Here is a 23,786-nt window from a genome sequence, read left to right as displayed (position 1 = left end):
GTATAGGTTGGTGCCCGGCCATGTCCCTGTGAAGTCAGTAGACATCTGTAGAGCTTAGAGGGGCTTTCCACAGTATGAAAGGTGTGACAGTGTGTTTGATAATCCTATGAATAGAACCAGAATAAATTGGCAAGCAGATGCATATTTGCTTCCATTTTTTTTCTTAATTAACTTTGGAGAGTGTAAACAATGAACAAATGCATATTTATACTGCATCATCTTCCCAAATTCTAAAGGAAAGAAACCTCAGATTTATGTCACCAGGAGGAGTGAATAGGAACATTTCTGACCTGCCACTGTGGTACTCTGGGAAGTGGGTAGCTAGAGCAACCCACATGAACAGCATTTTTATTAAATGCATTTATGTTGCTTGCTAGTGCATCTGTTGCTTTTCTTTAAGTGTCACAAGGTGATTACAGCAGAATATTTTTGTGACTATTCATCTAAAATTCACTGTGGTTTATTTGATGACTGCACTGGTAGCCTTATATATTTTCTGTGATTGTTCTGCAGAAGAACAATTGTTTAAATAGTGAGCTTTAAACTAATAACGTAGCATGCACTTCCAAGCACATGTATACCCCATTTCTGAAAGGTCACTCATTTGAACTCACCTGACTTGCAAGCAGCAAGTACCAGCAGAGCCTTTTTCTACCAGTAAAAACCCAGAAAGGCATTTGTTGATATTTCAGCCTTTATTCACAAAATATTTTAACTAATCTATTTTTCTGTTCTTACTTTTGCTGATTACATGTGATTACAAGTAAGCTGAAGCTTACAGGGTCCTAATAAGTCATAATAATATGTGTTAATTATTCTACTTAGGTCACCCACGTATGCATAGAAGGGCTTTGTTTAGGCGAATGGTACTTACAGTCAGATTTCCGGTGTGAATATTGCCATAGTGATTTTTATTTGGTAAAATAAAGTGTAAAGGCCCCAGACTGAAAGGAAATGTCTTCATTTTTACCCTCAGGAAAAGAATTTTTGATAGACAAAAATTTTCATAGATTTTCAACACATAAATTGCTGTGGTTGCATTTACTCTTTTCTTCTATATTTTGGTTTAAAATATATTACAAAACTATAACATTTACTGAACAAGCTCTAGTCTGGCACAGCTAGAAGGGCAATCATATGAAGTGCAAGATTCCATGAAGTCACATTCTTTGCTATTTACTAACCATTAATCCAAATATTTACCCCAGGAGCTCTTTGCCAAGGCATGAAATAAAATGGTATTTTATAGCTAGAATACCTATTCTATATTTAAATATTTATATAAATATTAAAATAAGCAGAATAAATAACAATAATAATTTTAAAGTAAGCAACTATCTTGTATGTGACTAGTATTATCAGAAAAAAGGTTTGCAGAAGACACTAAATTTCTGAACTTCAAGGTCAAAGACTTTGAATTTATCTTACTATGTAATTTCTTAGGTTTTTGTTTATAGATCTGACTTCAGCAGTGCTTCTGTATTAAAGTCATTTAAAATACAACTGCTATTTAACTCAAGAGAGGTAGAGATGACTATCTATACAGATATTTTTCTGCCTAAAACATACTTTGCTTTGATTATTCTTTTGAGGCATACCTTCTTTGCACGGCATGAGACTATCATAGCTATAACTTAAATAGTTCTATAAATACATAAGTGCTTTTCCTTGATCATCCTAAGCTTGTTAAAAATCCTGCACTGAATTGCCTATGTTGTGATTGCCAAAACAGATATGATCCAGTGAATCACATCTGATAACGTATCAGTGGGCACAAAGGACTTGTTCTTTATGCTTTTCTCAGAGGTAAACAGACTCTCGATGGTCCAATTCTGCTTCCATTGCAGCCCGTGGCTGGTACAACTTGCTCTTCAGAGGGATGCGTGCGATAACCCTTCACTGCTGTGGCTGGCTGGAAGTTGGTTCAGTTCCCTCTGCAACCCCAGGGCAATGAGGAGAGAAGCTGCACAGAACTGAGGGAAATGAGGCGTGCGGATGAGAATAAAACATGGGCAAGCGAGAAGGTCTTTGCTCACCCGGAAAGGGTTTTGGACTTCATGCAGAAGATGAAAACCAAGGGTGGGTTTCACCCACCAAGTGAGAAAATAAACCCACCGTGACAAGAGTGTAGCAGATAGTCTGTGCACATTGCCATTTTACCATAAGAAGTTTCAGAGAAAGACAAAGAGCAGAAAAGAAGGCAGAAAATGGGAGGGTGGTTGGGGTAACACAGCAAAGAAACAACAGGGGAGCAGAAAATCAAGTAGGAGTTTGAGGGAAGAGAAGAAATGAAGAACCAAGAGGAAAGGTGTCAAACACCTTTCTAGGCCAGGAGGAAGAGGCTGCACATGGGCAGGGCCGCCGGGGACAGGCAGTGCCAGTCACCCAGCCCGCCACAGGAAGGTCAAAAACAAGACAAAGAGCAACTGAGGTCATTTTCCTCATGGCTGTGGAAAAGCTGCAATAAACAGCAGCCAACGTTATGGCCGTGCCTCCTTGCGGTTTCAGCGTGGGCCAGGCCGGCCTACCCGCACGGGCAGTGCCGTTCCGGGAGCAAGCACCTGGGTCATCATCCCAGGGTAACCGCGCGCCGCGTGCTGGCGCCGGCGGCATCGGTGCTGTTATCTTGCTGCAAGGAAAGGCACCAGCGAGGGGACAGAGAGGGACCGCGTGGGTGAGACACCAGCCCAACCGCCTCGGTTAATGTGTAACTGCGGATGGGCGAGCTCCTGCGTGCGGTAGCACTAGGGCTCTCCACGGCTGGTATCGAAGCAGGATCCGGCGTGGGAGGCGAGCGCCGGGGAGCTGTACCCCACCAGGTAACACGAAGGCACCCTGGTGGTTAGCACTAGGAGGGAGGGGAGAGGAGAAGGTATACCCGTCCTGGCAGAGCATGGTCCTCACATTGGAGGGCACCTGGCTGAGGACCTCCTTGGTCTTCCCACACTGTGGGGCTGCCCTGCTGCATGTGCTGGAAGGGGGCTTGCAGATGGGGAGCGGCTGAGATGGTGCTGGGTGTCAGCGTGGACGGTGGGCACAGGGAGGGTGATGAGACAGGGCCTGGCTCCTGTGGAGGCCACCTGCCTACCTGTGCTGCTGAGGTGTATGCTGGCATGGGGCTATGCCCATCCTGGAAAAGGGCTCAGAGCAGGTCGGGCAACTTGGAACAGCTTCTGAATGAGGCTTGCCCCGCAGAAGGTGCAAAATATTACCTCAAGCTTGGAGAGCTACACAACTGACATTTCTTCTAAACTGCTTTAACAAGGTCCCCACAAGGTTGGGGTCTCTCTGATGCCTAATGGATGCTGGTGCTGCAGGTGTTACTCCCTTCCTTCTCACAAGCACCCTTAACCTCAAAGACATTAAACAGCTGTATTGGCCCCAGCTAACATTACAAACACTTTTCTTGAAGGCACTGGAAGCAAACAGATGTAGCTGTGGAGATAATGAGAAAGGATGTAAATAGTAGCTCACCAGAAACCATGGAGTTTTACCAAGTGGCTTTGACACTTACCAAATACCTTTAAGCTGATAAAGATCTGATTTGTACTTCAGAGGTAACCTGATTAGCAACCAGTTTGAATCTGGAATATGTTAATTGGTACAAACATCACTAAATCACTTTCTTTAACCTATATGAAGTAGTGTGAATGAACGATAGTGAAGGTCAACATAGCCTGGGGAGTCATAGAGAATGAGTACTCCTCTATCTACCCACAATAAAATAGTATGATTAGCCATAAAATGTAATTGTATGTGCACACAAAGAATGACACTAGAAAGCACCCAAGGTCAAACCAGCATTCAAAATTTAAGAAAAACAGAATTAAATATGCACATGCAACCAAAGTCTGGTCATGCACCACGCTTTTTGTTAGGAGTCCTGCCCAGTGTGGACTGCTTGCTAAGTGAACACCTTTTTCTAGTTTTGTTTTGCTCAACCAGAAGGTGTGTGGCTTACTGACAACATGCTGTGAGGAAATACATGCTTGTCTTCTCATAAGCTTTCCATAACTCTCACAAGTTCAGTAGCTCTGTGTTTCCCAAATGTTAATGGATATATTTTGAACACTATTTAATGGCAATTTGCAAACTGGGAGCTGAAGCACAGAGACACCAGTGACAAAAAGGTGCAGTAATGTAATCTGCCCAGGTTGAAACATTCTCAGTTCAACATTTGATAGTGCTTGACATTAGCCAGGACATAATTTCTATCCATCACACAGCTGTGACTGATTTCAGTTTTGGGTGCTCACCTTATTTGCCACACTTTGTGGTGTCCTGTTGGGCATTCAGAAAAGAAGGTCTGGACCATTTGTTGCACCTCATTGCTGGCATCGCAGGTGACCTGGTGGCATAGGTGACACTAACATCTGATTCTTTAGTGTGACACTGAACTATTCTCTCCTCAAAAACCTTAAAAAGGAAAAAAAACAGTCAATATGTTCTATGAACGTGATTAACCAGCTTCTTTTTAATTTACAGCGAAACTTAGGATGTAGTAAATTGTCATTGTTTTATATTAAGTAATTGTCTGCCTTAAGTGGCTGACTGTAGGTACTTCTGGGCATGATATTAAGCTTTTTTTTTTTTTTTTTAAGTGATCAATTTGAAAAACAAACAGGACAGGGTAATATTTCTTGTTCAAAGTGTGTAAATCATGCCTGGTGTGCAGGAAACTGGAATTGTGCTATGTCTCCCTTTCATGTGCTGAATTGTCTGAAAACAGCTAGGTATTACAATCTTTCACAACTCCATCCATGTTTAGATCACTTGGTAGAAAGCAACAATAATTTGTGTTGTACAAAGGGAGGTGCAGTGCTTCGGGGGATTCCTTTTAACTTCCTTGCTGAAGCCCTTGCTAGCCTTTATCAAAAGACTCCTCACCCCTTAACAGACTCTCTTTAATTGGCCACTTGCATGGTCAGTTATTATACTGTGGTGGAAACCAACTGGTAAAGTGTGAACAACTGAATCTGGAACTATAAACCCAGTGACCGCTCTGAAACCTGTGGCTATTTATATACAAGGCAGTGTTTTGTCATGCTGATTTTTATTAGCACAGATTAGATACAGACAGCTTGGTAGATGCCACAGAGCAGTCAGGAAATGTTAAGTGCAGACCATGTGAAAGATGCCAGCCCACAAACAAGCAGCAGGGTAGGGAGCCTGCTGCCCCCCTTCTCCAGGCAGGGAGGTGCATGGTGCTACCCTGGGACCACTGTGAAGGGCCTGGCTGGCACTGCTCCTCTTCCCTTTGCCTTATGGGACAGGCTGGACAATCACCAGGTGGGGGGAAATGGGTCTGGCCCATGGACAGGGCTAATCCATTTTCTGGAAAGGTTTTAATTTTCTGTGCAGAGAAATATTTGTTGGAGGCTGCCAGAGGCACTGGGCATGAGAGCAGTGCAGTGCTCTCAGTGATTTGAGAAATGTTATATCAGGGCCTTTTGAGGGGCATTGAAGTTCCTTTTAGTCTTTGATGCATTTCTTTTACTACCTCCAAAGGCATTTCTTTTACTACCTCATAGAGCAAAAATGATGCCAGAAGAGAGAGAATATCTTTCTAGCATTCTCTGTGACATCTCATACTGCTCCACCTGTGGTGGCAACAGGCTTTTATATTTTTTTCTGGGGGTAGGACTACATATGGCAGTGCAAGTGCTCTAAGTGCTTTGAACATGAAAAGAAATGCTCTGAAATGTCACCTTCTTAACAGCTAGGTTTTGTCCCTTAAAATCATACATGGATGTCTCCCCAAGGCTGAAACAAATTCTTGTCCCCAGAACAAATTTTGGAAATTTGTTAACCAAATTAACCAATTTTGGTTAAAATTTTGGAAGACCCGACAGCAATAGACCAACATTTGTTCTTTGTTTACAAGCAAAAAAATGTTAATCACGAAAAATGATTATATATGTCTGCTTGCCTATTTATTCTGGTTCTATTCATAGGAGCATTAAACACACTGCATCTATACTTGTCTGTTTCAAAAAAAAAAAAAAAAAAAGGCACCTGTGCTACATTTATAGAGCCTGTTCAACTTTAGAAAGAAATTGCTCAAAGTGGAGCACTGGCCATTCACAGCTCATCTATTGCCTTTCCCTTTTAGGAACAAGAAAGAGAGCATCAGTCAGTGGAAAATAAAGTGGAGAAGTCTGTATCGGGGGGGGGGGGGTCTGGCTTTATGTGTCATACAGCCCTTAGCTGAACGAACTCCCTTTGCCATTAAAGAGTGTGAGATCAAACCTGAGTATTGTCATTGCCATTACATATTTTTCCCTAGTCCTACAAAAGGAATGACCATAAATAAAACTGAAAGTATATGGATTTGACTGTGTGTGCACAAGTGCATTTATATGAGGGTCAATAAAAGTTGCGAAAACAATCTTGCCATCAGGTGTGCTACAAAGCACTTCGTGTTTCTGTACACTGGTGTGAGGATAATCAGTAACTATAGAAGAAGACAGTGTCTTAAATCAAACAGGTAATCCTAGAACTTCTTACATCGATGTAACCTTACAGCAAGAGTGACAGCAGTACTCATTAAAGCTGAGGAAAAGTCATTCCAGTTTCATTAGTAAGGTTAACATCCAGCAACATAAACCCCAAAACTGATTTGTGTCTCTGATCATTAATATTAGATGCTGCATGAAAAGCTGTTGTCATTAAATACCATGCAAATAATACAAGCAAGAATACTAATCTGTGGCAGATGCAAGCACGCATATCTATTACAGAGCTCATGAAGCTGGGCTTTCCTGGACAATATCCAACTTTGCCAGGGTGAACTTCAGCTGAGTAAGAAATCCAGATTGTCACTCATGAAGTATCTGGCATAGGTGCAAATACTCCCTTGTCTTTCAGAAAGTGAAATAGCATTTTTTGGTTGTTTGTTTTTGTTTTTCACTGCAGGATGCATTCCCTTCTAAAGAGTAAAATCAGTTCCAGGAACCCATACATTGTAAACATTTATCATTTATTATGCATTTAAATGTGCACAGCACATACACCACAGTCTTGAACAGCACCTGTATAAAACTACAGACAGATTCTGGTAAATGGTGAACTCTCATACCATGTAACATTGTTATCAAGGTTTTATCACAATATTTCAAAGTTACAACAACTACCTCTGGACATATATTGTGTGAGGCTGTCAGTTGTGGATTTCAATGGCGTGACAAGTGACAAAGAAGAACCATTCACAGGCAAGTTCTTTGTGATTTTGCTGTTTGAAACTTGGAACGAAATCATCAGTTGTCAGAGGTAGCAGTGATAATTACACAATGATTACTCACATATAGAACACATAGAAAGTATAGATATCCCCCAAATTACGGAAGAAAAATCCTTAGGCATGACATTTCCTAGGCACTCTCTCTTGATTTGGCTTCCTGATTCTTAATTGTTATTTTTGCTTTGACAGCAGCTGTCTTAGATGTGGTCCTGGTCTGCTCTGGTCTCACTGAACTTTGGTGAGTAGATTTAGTCTTCAAGGTCATGTGTAAGCAGAGAATACAGGCAAGTCTATATGATTCCAATAGAACAAAGACTTTTGTGTAGGAATGTAAAAAGGAAAAAAGAAAAGCTGAACTCAAATTACCCACAGCCTTGTGATTTGCATGTAGTCAGAAATTACTAGTTTAGATTGGAAGATGATCTATAAACATCCTCTAATTCATTAAACATTATAGTTAGTCCTGGTTACAACTTAGTTTATCAATGCCACAAATATGATGTATCATTTAAAGAAATGAAAGAAAGAACAAAGGAAAAATGGATCCTTTTAAAGATTCCCCCATAACCAAACCTGTCTTTTCATTCATCGCATTAGAGTTACACTTGCAAAATATATAAAGAAAAATATAGGGTTACTTGATGACGATATAGTACTGCAGCCTGACAGCTGTCTGCAAATATTTTCACCATGATTATCCTTACTAAAAGTAAATCACTGGGTAAAGATAGCTCAAACGTGACAAGGCTCAAATAGGATGCAACCAACTCTATCTTGAATACTTTTGGCTACATATGGAAAAAATTGAGATTTGGGATTACAGTGATTGCTCCTCCAAGCCCTCCTCCAGAATTATAAGACGAAGCAGAAAAGTGTGTACCTTCCATGCAGATTTTGTTAGGAGACTGGCTTTGAGAGTTAGTGAGGTAGAAATTAATTAACTTTTTCAGGGAATGAGACAGAAAAAAAGCAGCATATTTCTCCTTCCATATACTGTACCCAAAATAATAAGTAGTACAAAATAAACTTGATTATTTGTAATTGATCCAAATTCTCTCTATGGAGCTTCTCTTTCTGTGAACAGACAAATGACTGCCTTTTCAAAACCTAGGAGTATTATAAATTTTTGCAAACTTTGATGAACACTTGTAATGTCCAAATATGAAAGGGAATTTGATTTGAATAAGGTATGATTTGTTCACAGCAGCATGTTTCACAGTGTGCTCACTGGGGGAAGAACTGATGGTTTTTTTTTTAGCCTAACGCAAAGCAATCATATCAAATATATTGTCCATTAAGGGCCACAAAAGATTGTATGCTCCTGTTTATCTAAATAGAAAAGAAAAAAAAATCCTGCTGAGTTTATATAGGTGTTTAAACCTCTCTACCGCCTGGCAGCTCTAAGAAGACTGACTGCAGGAAAGTTCAAAGTTCAGCACTGGCAGATCTAAAAACAGATTTGTGGGGCAGCTCTTCAGCACCGCACTTTCTGTACCGAAGTAAACCGATACCATTCCAATTAAATAGCAACACTGCACAAAGGAGGTCAGGCATTGTGTGTGGCTCCATGCCGGCATCCCACCCAGGCACCTCCGCACTGTTCCTTCTCAAAGGCCAAGAGCTTCTTTGGGAGTCACGGGGGTTTTGAAAACACACAGAGGAGAACAAAGCCACCATAACAAACAAATACGTGTACAACAATAGACACTGTACAACACACACACAGTGCAAAACATTCTAATGTAGGAATTGAATGTCACCTGTTTTAGAACACGTAGTAGCAGCACACCTGTGATAACTTAGAAATGAATTAAATAAACCACAAAGCATAAGTCTTCTACTGTTGCACCATGAAATGAAATACCTTGGGTTGGAGGTTTGTTTTGTTTTCAGAAATTAAAAAAAAAAAAAGAAATCAGAACTATAAATAAATTTTGTGGCAATATATACAGATTTAAATAATTAATTTAAATATCTTACACCTACTCTTGCATAAAACTCTCCAGTAAAAGTGCACTATGTTTCTTTTCCCCAAATGTGTTCTGGGTCTTTCCCTGTGCTGAGGTAGGTCGGAAGGGAGATGTCTCAGATTCTAGGAAGAAAATGTGTCACTGTCATTGTGGGAGATACTTTATTGCCTTTCTTTGTTCTTCCGTTTTTGCTCAGGGCTATGTACATCCCGGGATAAATCCTGGATTCGTAAGCATTGTAGTTGTTTGGCAGGAGAATCTCTTTGAATTTGCACTCATCATTGAAATGGGTCTGAAATGAAAAGGAAAGAATGAGAGGGAAGGAATTTTAAACATCAGGTGTGGAAATATTCTTGCTACCAGGTGTAGTAGGTGTGCTGCACGAAGATGTGCAGCTGACTTTCCCCTCTGTTAGTAATCTTTTGAAGTGGTTGTCCAAACGAAGCTTCAAACAACACTCAGAGGATCATTAAGGATGCTGCTTCCAGGCCAGGCACAGACAAACAGAGGGGGGAAGGACACCCCTAGTTCTGTCTGTGCTTTTGAGGGAAGGGGGAGCATTTTAACAGAGAGGGCACTGCCATGAGGAATGACCCAAGCCCATTTCTGCTGCCCTGCTCATCTAACTTGGTCAAGGAGTTTTTCCTATGAATGAGAAGGGAGAAACAAACTGTCAGACACCAGGACAATGGGAGTTACGAGTTGTAACCTGTGCCCATGTCCCCATGTTAGAATGCACAGGTCCACTGATATTCCTGAGTCTGCACATGAGAAGTTTACTTGGTTCCCGAAGCAGGGTTTGTCCTACCACCAGTGAATTGCCCAAGAGGCTTCAGAAAAATTGGAATGCTAGCACTTTCTCATGTCCTTTGAGGAAAAAAAGGCATTTTAAAGATGCTCAGAGTGGACAGTATTTTCTGCTTCTTTAGTTTTACAATTGAAGGAAGGAAAATTCACCTGTGTTAATGGATCAGGAAAATAGAGCTGACAAAAGGCATGCTTCCAGTAAAGAGGTTTCACATACAAAAACAAAGAGGGACAGGTGTTACAGGTGTGTTATCTGGAGAGTAACAAATGAGGTCACCTCTTGTTATTGGGCAAAAGCCTAGCATTTTGTAAGATAGGTCTCAGCCTGCCAGGCTGAACACTGCATTGGGAATTACATTATCCAGGACACCAAAGCAATGTATTGTCTTCATAAGACATTGTGCAAAGGAAGCTTTTGCACTTTGATGACGATTCTGCCTGGCTTTCATGTAAGTTGAAATCCCCTGTGACAGGACTGATGCCACAGAAAATCATTCTGGATAATTCATGTCTTCATGTGGAAATGCTCTAGTTAACTTTGACATAGTTTGGCCCTTCCTCAGCCCAAGTTTCTTCAGAAAATATCTGAGAGACAAGAAATAGAAATGCTGTGGGTAGGGAAGGAGACCCAGGAACATGGGGTTGAAGTGATGCTAATGGCAGTAACTTATATAGAGGTGAGCTCAAAAGCAGAAGGATGGCTCAACATGGGCAAAAGCATGCACTGTTATTGTCCACCCCAAGTGTGTTGTAAAAGATGCCGCTATCTTTTCCAAAGACTTGATGTAAAAAAAAAAAAAGAAAGATTTATATTGTCTCCTAATAGATCTGCCTTCATATAATTGCAAGCCCAGACCCTGAAGATGCTGAACTCTCATGGGAACTCTCCAATTGAGAGCATTAACAAAGAGTGATCAATAGGTATGTGACAGGCACTGATTCATCACATCATAAAGGATCATTTGTGGGGCCCTGGCTGATCAGAAGTTCAAGTTCCCTCTGAGAGATGGGGCAAGAAATTGCCATCCCTGATTGATGCTGTTTAAATTTAAATATGAGAAAGATACGGATTGAGGCTACCGTGGGGGTTTGCCACACAAATGACTGCTATGTTGCTGTATGAAGTAGGCAAGATGGGTAACCATGGTTGGTTGACTAAATTTTTCACATGGGAACCAAAGAAATACAATGCAGAGAAGTGGGTTTTACTAAAAAAAACTCAGTGAACTTAGCACACCTGGGCAGCACACCTTCTATTGGCAAGGCACCAAGGGCTAATCCATGGTGCCTGACCCAGGAAGGGCAGAGATGGTGCTTGGGCAGCTTCCAGCACCATTTACACCTCTTATCCCAGCTGACTGTGTTCCCTTCCCCATGCACACAAATGGTGGCTACTTACAGATCCATAGAGTTTGCCTCTGCTATTCATGGCCACGAAGAGTCCACTTCTAACACCAAATATGCTCACCACTCCTCTTTCCACAGGGGAGATTTCCAGCAGACCTACATAGGAGACATGCGAAATCAGGGAGACAAAGTGCTGTGCCCTGAAGGAGTGTGTGGTGTCAGTTCTGTGCTCACCCAGCGGTTCCCATTCTTGGTGTGGTGTGGATCCCCATGCCCCAGCACTGCTGTGGGTGGCCACAGATCCCCAGCCTCATGCCCCACGTGCTGCCCCATGCTCCATGCTGGGACCTCTCTTCTTTTAGCCAAGTATCTATTTTTACATTGCCCCCAGGCATCCTCCTGTGTAGCTGAGGTTAAAATAAGCCAGAGTGTGCTTGGGGGCGAATGAAACATTTGTCATCATGCAGCTTATATCCTCTGTTGGATCTTATTGTTTCAGTTGGATATCAGAGTCATGGGGCCACGGGGTTAAGTCCCTAGCAGATGCTTTTCAAGTCTGGGGGAGAGCTGGGCCCTGGCTGCTCTCCCCGCAGCCCCTGCTCAGAGTGGGCGGCCCAGGTGGCCGAGGACCCTCCAGATGCTGACACACACCCTACACCTGATGTGAGGGGCAGCGCGGCTCCGGGCACGGAGCGCTCGATGGGCTGCGCCGCCGCCCCCTTCCCCCGGGCGCGGGGCGCCCTCGGGGCAGCCGGTGCGGGCAGCACCGCGGTGCCGGGGACGGGCGGACTTTTCCGGGTGGTGGGAGATCTGCCCTACACCCACCCTCCTTTTGCCTCATACCGTTCTCCGGGACAGGCGAGCCGCTCCGCACCCACTGCAACCTCCGCGGGCACGTAGCGGCTCACCTGCCCGTCCGCGGGGGCTCGGCGCCGGCTTACTGTATCGGTTCTCGCTGTGGATCCCGTCGATGCGGCCGTCGGGCAGGACCTGGATGTGGAAGCCGATGCCCACGTTGCAGTAGAGGCGCCGCAGCCGCTTGATGCCCAGGAGGTAGTCGCCGTCGCGGGAGGCGTCGCGGCGCTCGGCCGGGAGGCGCGCCACGGAGCGGGCGAAGAGCGCCGCGTCCCAGCGGCGCTGGCGGGGCCCGGCGGGGAGGCGGCCCGGGGGCGGCCGGCCGCGCACCGCCCCCGGCCACAGCAGCCCCAGGAGCAGCGCCGGCAGCAGCGCCGCGGGGAGAGGCATCCCGGCGAGGGGCGCGCAGCCACGGGCCGCCGGCCGGTCGTCGCTCCGAAGAGGCGCTCGCCCCCCCAGCTCCCACTTTATGCTGAGGTCGAAGCGCGCGGGGGGGAGGGGGGGGGGGTGAGGGTGTGCGGGGAGAGGGGGGTAAAAGAAAACAAAACGCACACACACACAGAAAAAAAAAAAAAGAAAAAAAAAAGAAGAAAAAGGAAAATAAATAAAGAAAAAAAAAAAGCGAGGCGGCGGGAGGAAGGAGGGAGCCCCGCGCTCAGTCCCCCGAGGATCTGCGGTTTCCCTGGGCAGGCTGCATGTAGAGGAAATCCCGGGAGCAAGAGCTTCTGAACTTGATCTCAACTCCAGGAGTCTTGTCTGAAGTGCTGATCTTCTTCTATAGCTGCTCAGCCATAGCGCTTTAGCCCTAGCCACGATATTTATATATCCATGTGCGTTGGTACCTATTACATCACCACCTACTGCTGTCTGCTGCAGCCCTCCGGTTTAGCTGAAAGTCAAATTATCACCCCTAGATGCTTAACAACTCGGAAGCGTCTTGAGGGGAAACGGTGAGCAGCACTGGTGCTAAACAAGAGGGACAGCACAAACTTTTAAAAAGAAAAGGTCATATTTTGCATTCGTCACAGAAGGTTCCTTCTCTCTTTTCTTTTTTTTTCTTCTTTTTCTTTTTCTTTTTCTTTTTCTTTTTCTTTTTCTTTTTCTTTTTCTTTTTCTTTTTCTTTTTCTTTTTCTTTTTCTTTTTCTTTTTCTTTTTCTTTTTCTTTTTCTTTTTCTTTTTCTTTTTCTTTTCTTTCTTTCTCTTTCTCTCTTTCTCTCTTTTTTTCTTTCTTTCTTTCTTTCTTTCTTTCTTTCTTTCTTTCTTTCTTTCTTTCTTTCTTTCTTTCTTTCTTTCTTTCTTTCTTTCTTTCTTTCTTTCTTTCTTTCTTTCTTTCTTTCTTTCTTTTCTCTCCTCCTCTCTTTCTCTCTCTGTCTTCTTTCCTATCTCTCTTTCTCCATTCTCTTTCTCTCTCTTGCTTTCTCTCTTCTTTTTCTTTTCCTCTTTCTTTTTCTTCCTCTTTTTCTCTCTTGTAAATGCCTACAAATGCTAATGCAGGACACAAAAATCAAAGAATGCCCAGCACACTTTTTCCTGACACAATGTATGACTTTGTGGAAATCTGTGGAATTTCAGCTTTTGCTGTATCCAAGCGACATGGTTTACAGTTTGCTGGATGCAGAAAAATTCCCTTCATTAACAGCCAAAATAGTTGTTGCATGGGAGGTTTAAGAAATGAAAAAATGAAAGAACTTGGAAAGAAAACAACAACAACAAAACAAAGGAAAGAAAAGGGTTGAGGTTTTAATAAGGTAGAAAATAGTTAAAGAAGCAGTATGTGATCAAAAGAAGTAATAATGAGCAACGATGTTTTTAATTCCAAATGTCCCTTTAAGAAATCAGAAAGCACAGCATTGCTCTGGAGTACAAGGCATACGGAGCTCCCTCTTGGTCACTATATTGCTAGGGGCTGTAGTAACAGCAGTTTGTTCCTGACCTTTAGAGGCTGCCCATTCATATAAGTATTGCTGTGCTCTTTAATGGTATGACTATTTTCTGATCTTTGATGTGCATGCACTTCAATGTTGCTGTTTTGTCTTAATGATACAGTTGTTCTTAGATAAGTACTTTGTTAAGTTTAAGTTCATGGGATTGAAACTCAGTATTTAAAAGTAGAAGAGGACAAATTTTGATTCCAGCAGTCCAGAACTACTTTGATTAGAGCAAATCCCATATGTTTTGTCACCTCCCTTTGCCTGAGCCTCAGCCCTCAACAGGTTTTCAGAACCAACAGGTGAGGGAACATTAGAACAGTTTTGAAAGGTCCTGAATTAATATGAAAGTGGTGGAGAAGTGGTTTGTGACTCAAGTCCTTTGTAGCCTGAGGACAGTTTAGTCTTTCACACCAGTAAAGCACTCCTGCTGTTCCAACAAAGGATGCGAGAGAAAAGAGAATTGCCCCAAGCCAGATGACAGCTCACCTAGGTGCGAAAATCTCTGACCTTCGCTAAACCTAAGCAAACTTAGATGATGTACTTTTATTTCTTCTTGTGAGGTGCATATACAGGGTGTGTATGCATGTGTGTGTGTGTGTATGCTTTCTCCATTGGTTTCTTTCTCCTGATGCACCTCTCAGGATGGAAAAGCTACTGCTGCTGCTTTGTGGATGATTGTGATCTGGTGCTACAGGGATAGAAGTCTCCTAGGTGTGGCTTTGTCTTAATGTGTCAAAGAAGTTAATTTATGTGTGTGTTTTAAAGACAGCAGAACTTAGATGTTTCTCTGTGGAGGTTTACAGGTTGGTAAATCTACTGAGGTCAAACACACAGACATTTACTACATTTCCATTTGCATCAGGCCCATCCGGACACTCTTACACCTGACAAGCCCAGGGGATCAGTTCTGGATGAAAGTGCTGTGCAGCAGGCGAGGCTGGCTGAGAGCAAAGCTGCTGCTCATGGGTTTGGAAAGTGCCCTGCTCTGCAGAGCCTGTGCTGGAGGCCTTGTCCTTCCTGAGGGTCCCCAGAACAGCACGAACCCACTTCACTTCAAAATCTGATTTATTTGCTGTTAGCAAACAGCATTGGATGAAGGTGGGATTAAGTTTATTTACCCTCCAAAGGGTAAGGCCAAGGAGTGGTGTTTTTGCCAGAACACCTAACTGCAGATTCCCCCCTGCAGCAGCATGGTCTAATGCCCAGAGCTGATGGGTCAGAACCAGATCTACCTGGCTTGGCTGCCACCAACAGCCCCTGGTACCCCTGGGGTACTCACACTCCCTCCATGTCTGGAGGGACCCACATGTCTGGGGGCCAGCTAAAATACCCCCTTTATCAAAGAGGACACTGTGATGTAAATTGGATCTCTTAATTCATTCGTAGGCAAGTAGCATCTTGTTAGGTAATGCTTGTTAAATATCTTGACCAAGTGATTGTCCATGACCCAAAAAGCATATGAGCTCCAAGGCCTTAGCCCTGTGAATGTGAATGTGGGTTAAACCTTGAGGTTAGGGACATGCACTGGAGGCCCAGCAGGCTGTGGTATCTTGGTCCCATTGGGACTTACATAAATGGGTCCTGAAATGCATGTTATGCTCTGAGTCCATATGCTTGTAAGATCAGGTCCTAGACAGTTACACAAGGCACCCAGAACATCACGTTAAATTGCCACAACATCACTGGTCTGTAAGGGACACTTCTGCAAGTTAGTTCTTCAACTTTTCACAGAATGAAATGGCAGTCTTTCCATAAAGGCTTGAAATGAATCTTTCTGAGAGGAAAAGGTACACATTTCCAGCTAAGAATGAAAAAATGAGGTTTGATTTTGAGGTTTGAATGATGTATATTCTTGTATGTGTGAGCATGTGTATAATTGGAGTTGATATTTGAACTGTCTAGAGGACTGCAAATGACCTCTAGGTACCCTGACAATTTAGGCAGTCCATTAAACTCTATACAGATTTTGTTCCACAACACACCACAAAAAAAGCACCCACTACCTCCAAAGACTAGTCTCGATGCTTCAAAGACCTCCAATTACTGATCTGTTCGTACCTGTGAAAAATACGGGGAGATGAAAGCAAAGCAGAATTGCAGCAGTTTAAATTTGCAACAGGTGTAAACGACAGGTGGAAGCTGCTGACATTCAGGGCCTCTGTGCTGCAGCATAGATATTTCCAGTTGGAAATTATTGTCACAGGAAACAATCCAAATAGTATATTCCCTATGGAATTCAATAAAACTATGTCTTGTCTTTTTCTTCCCCCCCCCCCCCAGCCTTTTATTTTTTTTCCCCATGAGTATAGTATTCCCTTATTCTATGGAGTTTCTCTAGCTGCTGTTTGTGTAATACCAGAATAGCTCCCAAACATTAATTTATCCTTGCAGAACCTTTGTGAGGTACAAACACAGAATTATCCCAGGCCAGAGATGGACGCAGAGAGAAGAAATGATTTGCCTGCAGTTGGCCAGGTTCTCTGAGGCAGAGCTGGGGACAAAGCATCCAATATACCAACAGTTTTGTGCAGTGAAGGGAGCTGGGTATCTCCAGACCATCCCATAGTTAATTCTTCGGTCTATTCTGTATTATGCCATTCTTCACTGCCGTGAACCCCTTACACCTTGTGACACACAATTTCACAGCAATAATTTAACTATTAAACAGATAAAATGTCTTCATCTTTGCATTGGCTCAGTTGCCTTAGAGCATATGTGATATCACAGTTAGACAGCTCTGCTTTCCGAATTCCTCTAGGTTTAAAGTATAAGAAAGAGGAAAGGATTCACAGACTTGAGATCCATGCCTAATTCAAATCCTGTGTCACATATTCTGAAAGGAAAAGGGAAAGGAGGAAGGAATCTGGGATATCTCTACAACCTTTATGGAAATTATTTTGCATTTGCACAGGCACAGCAGTCATCCAAACTTGGCTCTGTGTCTATATCTCTAAAGTGATCTAGGTCCACAATTTAAAAGACAATTTACATATTTATTAACCCCACTAAATAGATGTAAATGACCCTGAAAAATATTGTTCATGGGCTCTTCTGCTGAAGGCAAATATTGCACTGGTCCTTTGATCTGGAAGGATGGGGAGTGGACTGGAAGGGGCATGGAGAAGTATATTGTTAGGAAAAAATCCCTTTCACTATGTTTGCATGCTACAAAGACATGGTAAAAAGCAAGCCTGTACCCCAGCTCCCCCTTGGCACACGCCCCTTTTAATTATGATGACTTTGGAAGACAACTACCCAGCGGTCTGCAGAAGGGACTCGCCTGAGAAAGCTTTCTCACGTTCACGTCTGGCTGCCTCTCTGTGCGAGCAGGGGCAGTGGTCCCGGGAGAGGCGGCCGGCTGGAATGCAGCACAGTGCTGGGGCCCGAGCCCCGAAGGGACGGGGTCGCTGGGAGACCTTCGCCATCCTGGCCTCTGCCGCCCGCATAACACACATACCCACACACGCCAGCAAGTTATATGCACTCCTTTTCTTTTTTCTGTTTGCAGCTGGTCTATTTGATCTCTGTGTGCCTGGGCTGTTTGCTGTTGTGATCGTCTTGCTGTGATCAAAACCTTATTATCTTGGGTGATGCTGTAGTGTTATACATTGGAAAAGGGCAGTGGAGTATAGCAGCAAGCAGCTGCAATGCTGGTCATACAACAAAGGCATCAATAACCTCTCTCCAGTGTACTTGGCCTGGTTCAGTGGGAGGACTGGGTGTCACTTTACCTGTAACGGGTATGGACTTTTTCCACAGCTACTCCCTCTACTGCTGTTGAGCTTCTCCATGTGTTTCTGTCTAAAGCAGAGACCAGAGAGGACTGAGTCCTTCTCTGTGGCTCCTGTAGTTCCTCAGTGGTGTAAATGTTGCAATTCACGCTTCCAGCTTGTGACTATGCTGCTCATATACACCCACAGCTGCCGGGATGGGCACCAAAGAGGTCCAACTGGAAGATCAAGTCAAAGACATTTGATTTTCTATGAATTACATTCAGTCTTAGCAGTCTTTTTTTCTCAGCTTCTATGCTTGATTTGTTTGTGGTATCTCTTTTGAGCTGTAAGGTTGCTGTTCCCACAATGTCAGCACTGAGGTGCGAGGTGGTGGCGTGGTGACAGCAACCCTCTGGGAGACCCACGTCTGCTCTTAGCCAGCCAATCTGACATGGTCACGGCAGGCCATTTCCTTGTCCTGCTGGTCCTTGTCACTAACTGGTGTAGGAACAGCTCTCAGGTGAAGAAACACATCTGGACAATCTATTATACCCTCTGCTTCTCACTCTTGCTCTCCACTACCCTCTCTCTTGTTTCTCCCTTTTTCTATACCTGTTCTGCTCACTTCTCCATCCTCAGGACAGGATGATGGGATTACAGAAAGGAATGCCCTTTGTGGAAGATGCAGTGGTGATAAAGGCTAACTAAATAACACCCAAACTTTAACCACAGGGCTGAAATTTGTCTCTTTCCTGGTGGATCTTCTGCAGTTGCCTCTATGGTCCCGCTGTCTACTTGAATGTGTGAACCATAACTGTCATGAAATCGAGCTTCGGGGACCAATGACATAAGAACCAGCTAAGGGAGGAATTCTTAGCAGCCCTAAGTGGGATTTCTCTCTGATGTTGTGATTAGCATCAGTTCCTGAAACTGGAGGTGCTGCTTTTCTTTGGGGTGGTAGAATGGGTGGAGAACGTGGAGGATCTGAGGACTCTTCAGAGATATCGTCTTTCTTAGACTGGGAATATCGAAGGGTGAGTTCAATGCTTTATTAACAGGGAGGGAGTGTGTGACTGGAGTTTTTATTTCTGAAGAAATGTCCTGGAAAATCATCAGCTGAGCCAGATAATTTTTGAGGGCAATAATGTCCTGGGGTCTTGACATAGCCTCATGACCCTCATCCTCAAGCATCATGAAACTTGAGCCTAAGTTTGGTGGGGAAGTCCGTTAAGAACCAAGGTGGAAAAATATGTATAGAGGGCTCTTGCTATTAATGTAAAACTTTTTTTAGAAAATTTAGTTCCCAGGCAGGGTCATTCTGACACTAAAACTCATGTACTTTCATGTTCATTGCTGACATGTCTGCATATGCTATTTTGTTCTTCCTTGTCCTGTATTCTTTTCACCTATTGAAATTATAAACATTTTAAAACTAAAAATATACATGTTTTTCCTTTTGTCAGATTATGGCACACATACTTTTGCTGATACATTTCTTGGCACTCTGCCAAACAAAATTGGTGAAAGGAAACATAATAGAAAATGAGTTTTGAGAATCAGGGTAAGTGTTTGTTAAGCTTATTTTTGTTATTATTGTTGTGGGAAATAGTAGCTTAAGTTAACTTTTTGTGTGAGAATGTTTTAGCTGACTTTGAGTGTAGCAGAACTAGTTTACATGAATCTGTTCAACATGTGGCCTCTTTGTATGAATCATTTTCTACCGGTGGCTAACGTGAAGAAAACTGGCTGTTGTAAGCAAATGACGTGTATTGCTGAATTTTAAAACTTCCCAGCAAAGCACCACTTAAAATCTGTCAGAACATATATGGACATAGCTGTACAATCCATAACCTCTCTGAGCATGTAGGAGAGTAACTTTTCCAGTTGACCTTTAGTGTCATAACTGTGAAACAAACGGATGTCTCTTTTCCTTATTTACTCTTGGACTTTTCACAGTGCTCATCACTGCAAGGTCTGAGTCCTCTCTGGAGTTAGTGGCCATATCCTCAGAATACTTCCATGAGCTGGATGTTACTGTCCTCTTTCCCAGCCTGTTGCTCGCTATGGCACCGGATCAGATGCCTTCACATATGCCTGGGGTGGCAGAGGGGGAACTGAGATCAGAGAGATTGTGGAAGATCTGTGTGGTCTGACTGGGCTGATGAACTGCTGTGGTAGAGGTTCTCAAAGTCAGTTCTAAGCAAGTGGCTTTCCCCATGTGGCACACTGTGTAGAGAACCCATGACATTAACTTGGACCTTGAGGACAGTACAGATGCACTGGTCCAGCAGGACCACATCGATTGCCTGCAGCAGGAGATGCACCTGGGATCCTTTTATTTTGGATGAGCACTGCACTGTGCTCCCGTATGTGAGCACAGTGTGTGGGGAAGGGGCTGAAGCACAGATGTCCTGAAACCTTTGTAAATACTCTTCCTTCCTAACACCACTGGTATTGGCAATGGCTAAAATTTTATCTTGCACACTGACACACAAAAGGCCCTGAAAATAGTTATGAAAACACAGTTTAACAGACACCTTGCTCAGACAAACTACTCAGTTCAGCACTACATTACTTCTAATGAAACCAGTCTGGAGACTCAGTGTGACCAGAAACAACTGCTTTGTTTACTGGGTGTGTTTGAAAGGTAAGACGTAAGTATACACAGATAACAGCTCTACAGCTAGAAAAACAACCAACATGGAAGTTACCCATCAAATTCTGCATTATTTGAAGACAGCAAAAGCAGTAATAATAAGGTAATACGTAGCTTCTTTCTCTTCAAGGCATTTGGAAAGAGAAGCTAAGAAGCCAGATATACAGCTAAGAACCATATTGCAGAAATATGTAGAATAGGTTATCTGTCAACAGACATGTCAGTCCTCTGTCATCATATATATCTAGAAGACTTGTCTTAGATTTTGACACAACTATCACTCACTCTCTTTATGCTGCTTAATAACAGGCCTTTTAAATTACAATGGGAGACAGTTTTCACTCCAAGTTTGGATCACATAAGACATAACTAAGTGTTGGTGCACGATCCTTGCCCAGAAAATTCACCTGCCACCAACAAACCTGTAGAGATGGCATAATGCATTGCATGAATGCTGACTTAATCATTTACTCTTTGTCATTCAAGGCCCAGAGAAACTTCATCCTAGTAAACCATTTTAATTTTACCTCTGTCTCCTCGACATCTTTCTCACTTCACTAATGAAGCTACAAGAGCTACAGTAACATTGGTATTACAGAAACTAACAGATACATTTAAAAAAAATACACAAGTAAATGAAAAAGAGAGAGACTGTTTTATTGGAAGGCTGATGTGATAGTACTACTCTAAGAGCACATTTCTCACAAGGGTCTACTTTTGTTCCTACAGGTGAAAGAGGGAACAGGACTGGACTCTAAGTCATTGTTTGATGAAGCCACATCATCTCCTTAGCTCTCAGAAATGAACGTTTGGTTTATGTTTTTTCTTCCATTTAAAAATATGTTTTTATTTGAACATAGGCAATGTGCTCTATAGGAACAGATCCCCAGCTTAGAACTCACTTCGCTTAGCATGGCTTTTTTTTTTTTTTTTAAAGAGGTAGAATGAGTTAAATGAGAATTGAAATGACCATTTTAAAGCTTGTCTTGAGAAGAAAAAAGTCTTAAACAAGACAAACAATGATATAATGAAGATTTTGGTATTTTTATGAGTTTCACGGGACTAACCTGTGATTCCCTCCATCAGTTCACTTGAAGAAACTTGGAACCAACTCAACTCACCTTCCTGAATACGTGTCCTGTGAACACTGAGTGTAGTACTGAGATCATCTAAAACCTGTTAGCTGTCACATACAAGGAGGACATGCCCCACAGGTCCCACATTTCAACTTTACTGTGACCCAGTTGGAATACTGGGTAAGTTACTGCACGGAAAACACTGAACTATATTTTTTTTCTCACTTATTTCCATGTAACTTCCTGAGTCACTGGGAAAAAATAAAAGAAACTGAGCCTAAAGGAAGTCTGGTCCCTACTAGAGATATTGTCTTTATGTTCAGTGCACAATCATTCAGAATGATTATTTTGATCTGAATCTCCATGTACACTATTATTGGTGTTAATGGGAATGGAGGATGTGCATGTGAGCTGTTGGAATCAGAACAGTGGGATGGGAATGATACATAACGAAGAGAAAACTCCCTGCCCAGGGAATTCAGACAGTGCTGTGCAGTCACTGCTATGCTATTTGCCACGTGCTATATACAGTCACAAAATATTCCACTCAGTCAGAGACATGGCCAGAAAAAGCCCTGTGAACCCCAAAGTCTTACAGTCTTATAATAACTACTGAAGCACGCCTTCCACCACAAAAGGAATACAGCAGAGCTCCTGTTGACCCACATGGGAAAAGCTGCGTGAAATTTTTTCTGTATGTAAAGGACCAGGAAAAATCAGGGGGGCTCATTTCAGTACATCCATGGCCTTTTGGCATTGCTCTGGAACCGTGAAGCACATGTGAGGTAGGAATAACGTAAATTTCCGGCTACATTCACAACATTTCATCATGTATGAATGACGTGTTATAAAATGATTTGAGGTTTTCAGAAAATCTATTTGATTTCATGGGATAAAAAATAAATTTGGATAAAAGTATTTGGTTGAGAAAGGATTCTGTCATTTAAAACATTCCTTTCAAAATTAATCCGGGTTCTTCTCCTCACTCCTTCCACTTTTTAATTTGCAAATTTATGTTTCATGACAATTGTTGGACCAGCATACAGAGAGGCTAGTCATCACCTGAAGCTCAAATGCAGAAACTCAGAAAAATAAAAAGCACTGGAGTCTTTTTGACTGTTTATTGCATGGGAAAACAAATGAGCTTAATGATGATACAATAGTAAAATGCCATCCCTATTGTCTACAACACTGTATATGTTATTATTATTATCATTCCCATTATTACTTTTCTGACAAAAATCAGTCTAAGACTTCAGTTACAATCAAACCACAAAAAGGAAAAAACAGAAAACACAATAAGCTGCTGACTGACTTGTCTCCCAAAATGCTTAGGCAGCTGCTATTTTTGATAGTATTTTTGATAGTTGTAACTTCAAATTACTGCAGTCAGGTCGATTTTTTTTTTTTTTTCCAACACCAGTTGGCATCTATTTATATAGTGGTTGCAAGAAGAGAGTGGGGCAGAACGTGTCTTGTCTCATACAAGAAGAGTGACCACAGAAGAAGGAGAGCAGAAGATGGTCAAGACATTATGCCAGGGCTGATGGGGACTCTGGAGCACCACGCTGTAACAGAGCCACCCTGGGAGGGGTGAGACAAGTCCCGTAGATCCTGTCAACCAAGGTAGCCCATGGAAAGAATGTCTTTGTTGGTGCTGACTCTATCCTACATAAAGCGGGTAGATCAAAACCTGGCTTGGTAGCCTTTTTGGTGGAGTGCTGAACTATGACCCCAGCAAAATCACATTGGCCAATGACTGGAAGATATGACAAGGAGCAAGAGCTAGGGAGACCTTGGAGCTATTCTGTTTGTTAGCCTGGAGATCCCCACTGAACCACTGCTAAAATGGTTTAGTAAGAATGTTATTTTTGGTGACACTGACTTTTTTTGCAATCAGTATTTGAAGAGCTAAGCAGTACCATCCACAGTGAATATGCTGCAGCTGGGGGATCTATTGTACATACCGTCAGAGCTCCTCTGTTCTTTTCCATCTAAACTCTCCAGCTCTTTCTCACACTGACTGAGGAAAGGGTTTACCCAGGGCCACTGAAAGGGCAAGGGAGAGTAGTGAGAAGAATCAAGCTGGCAAGTGTTTTTCTATGTTAGATTTCTACAGAGCTTAAGAAGTTTCCCTATGTCATCATCTGTCTGTCTGTTCTCCACTCCCATCATCACAGTAATTCATCC

The 23,786-nt window shown here is 42.8% G+C and overlaps 1 protein-coding gene and 1 long non-coding RNA gene across 2 annotated transcripts; one reads left to right on the top strand and one right to left on the bottom strand.

Moving 5' to 3' along the window:
• The first annotated feature begins 1,821 nt into the window (after positions 1 to 1,821).
• Positions 1,822 to 22,826, top strand: LOC308196161. The gene is made up of 4 exons (XR_013952112.1): positions 1,822 to 2,819; positions 7,430 to 7,478; positions 19,328 to 19,425; positions 21,250 to 22,826. It is a non-coding gene; the product is annotated as an uncharacterized lncRNA (long non-coding RNA).
• Positions 6,873 to 14,391, bottom strand: FGF4 (fibroblast growth factor 4). Its single transcript, XM_080594798.1, has 3 exons — positions 12,306 to 14,391; positions 11,417 to 11,520; positions 6,873 to 9,502 (listed from the first exon to the last, which is right to left on the bottom strand). The coding sequence occupies exons 1-3, from the start codon at positions 12,607 to 12,609 to the stop codon at positions 9,326 to 9,328; spliced, it is 585 nt and encodes a 194-aa protein (XP_080450924.1). The 5' UTR covers positions 12,610 to 14,391; the 3' UTR covers positions 6,873 to 9,325.
• Positions 22,827 to 23,786: the final 960 nt, after the last annotated feature.

Source organism: Anser brachyrhynchus, assembly GCF_964034855.1.
Source record: "Anser brachyrhynchus genome assembly, chromosome: 5".
NCBI lineage: Eukaryota > Metazoa > Chordata > Aves > Anseriformes > Anatidae > Anser > Anser brachyrhynchus.
Note: the sequence above shows the minus strand (reverse complement) of the source record. Positions and strands in the feature narration are given on the sequence as shown.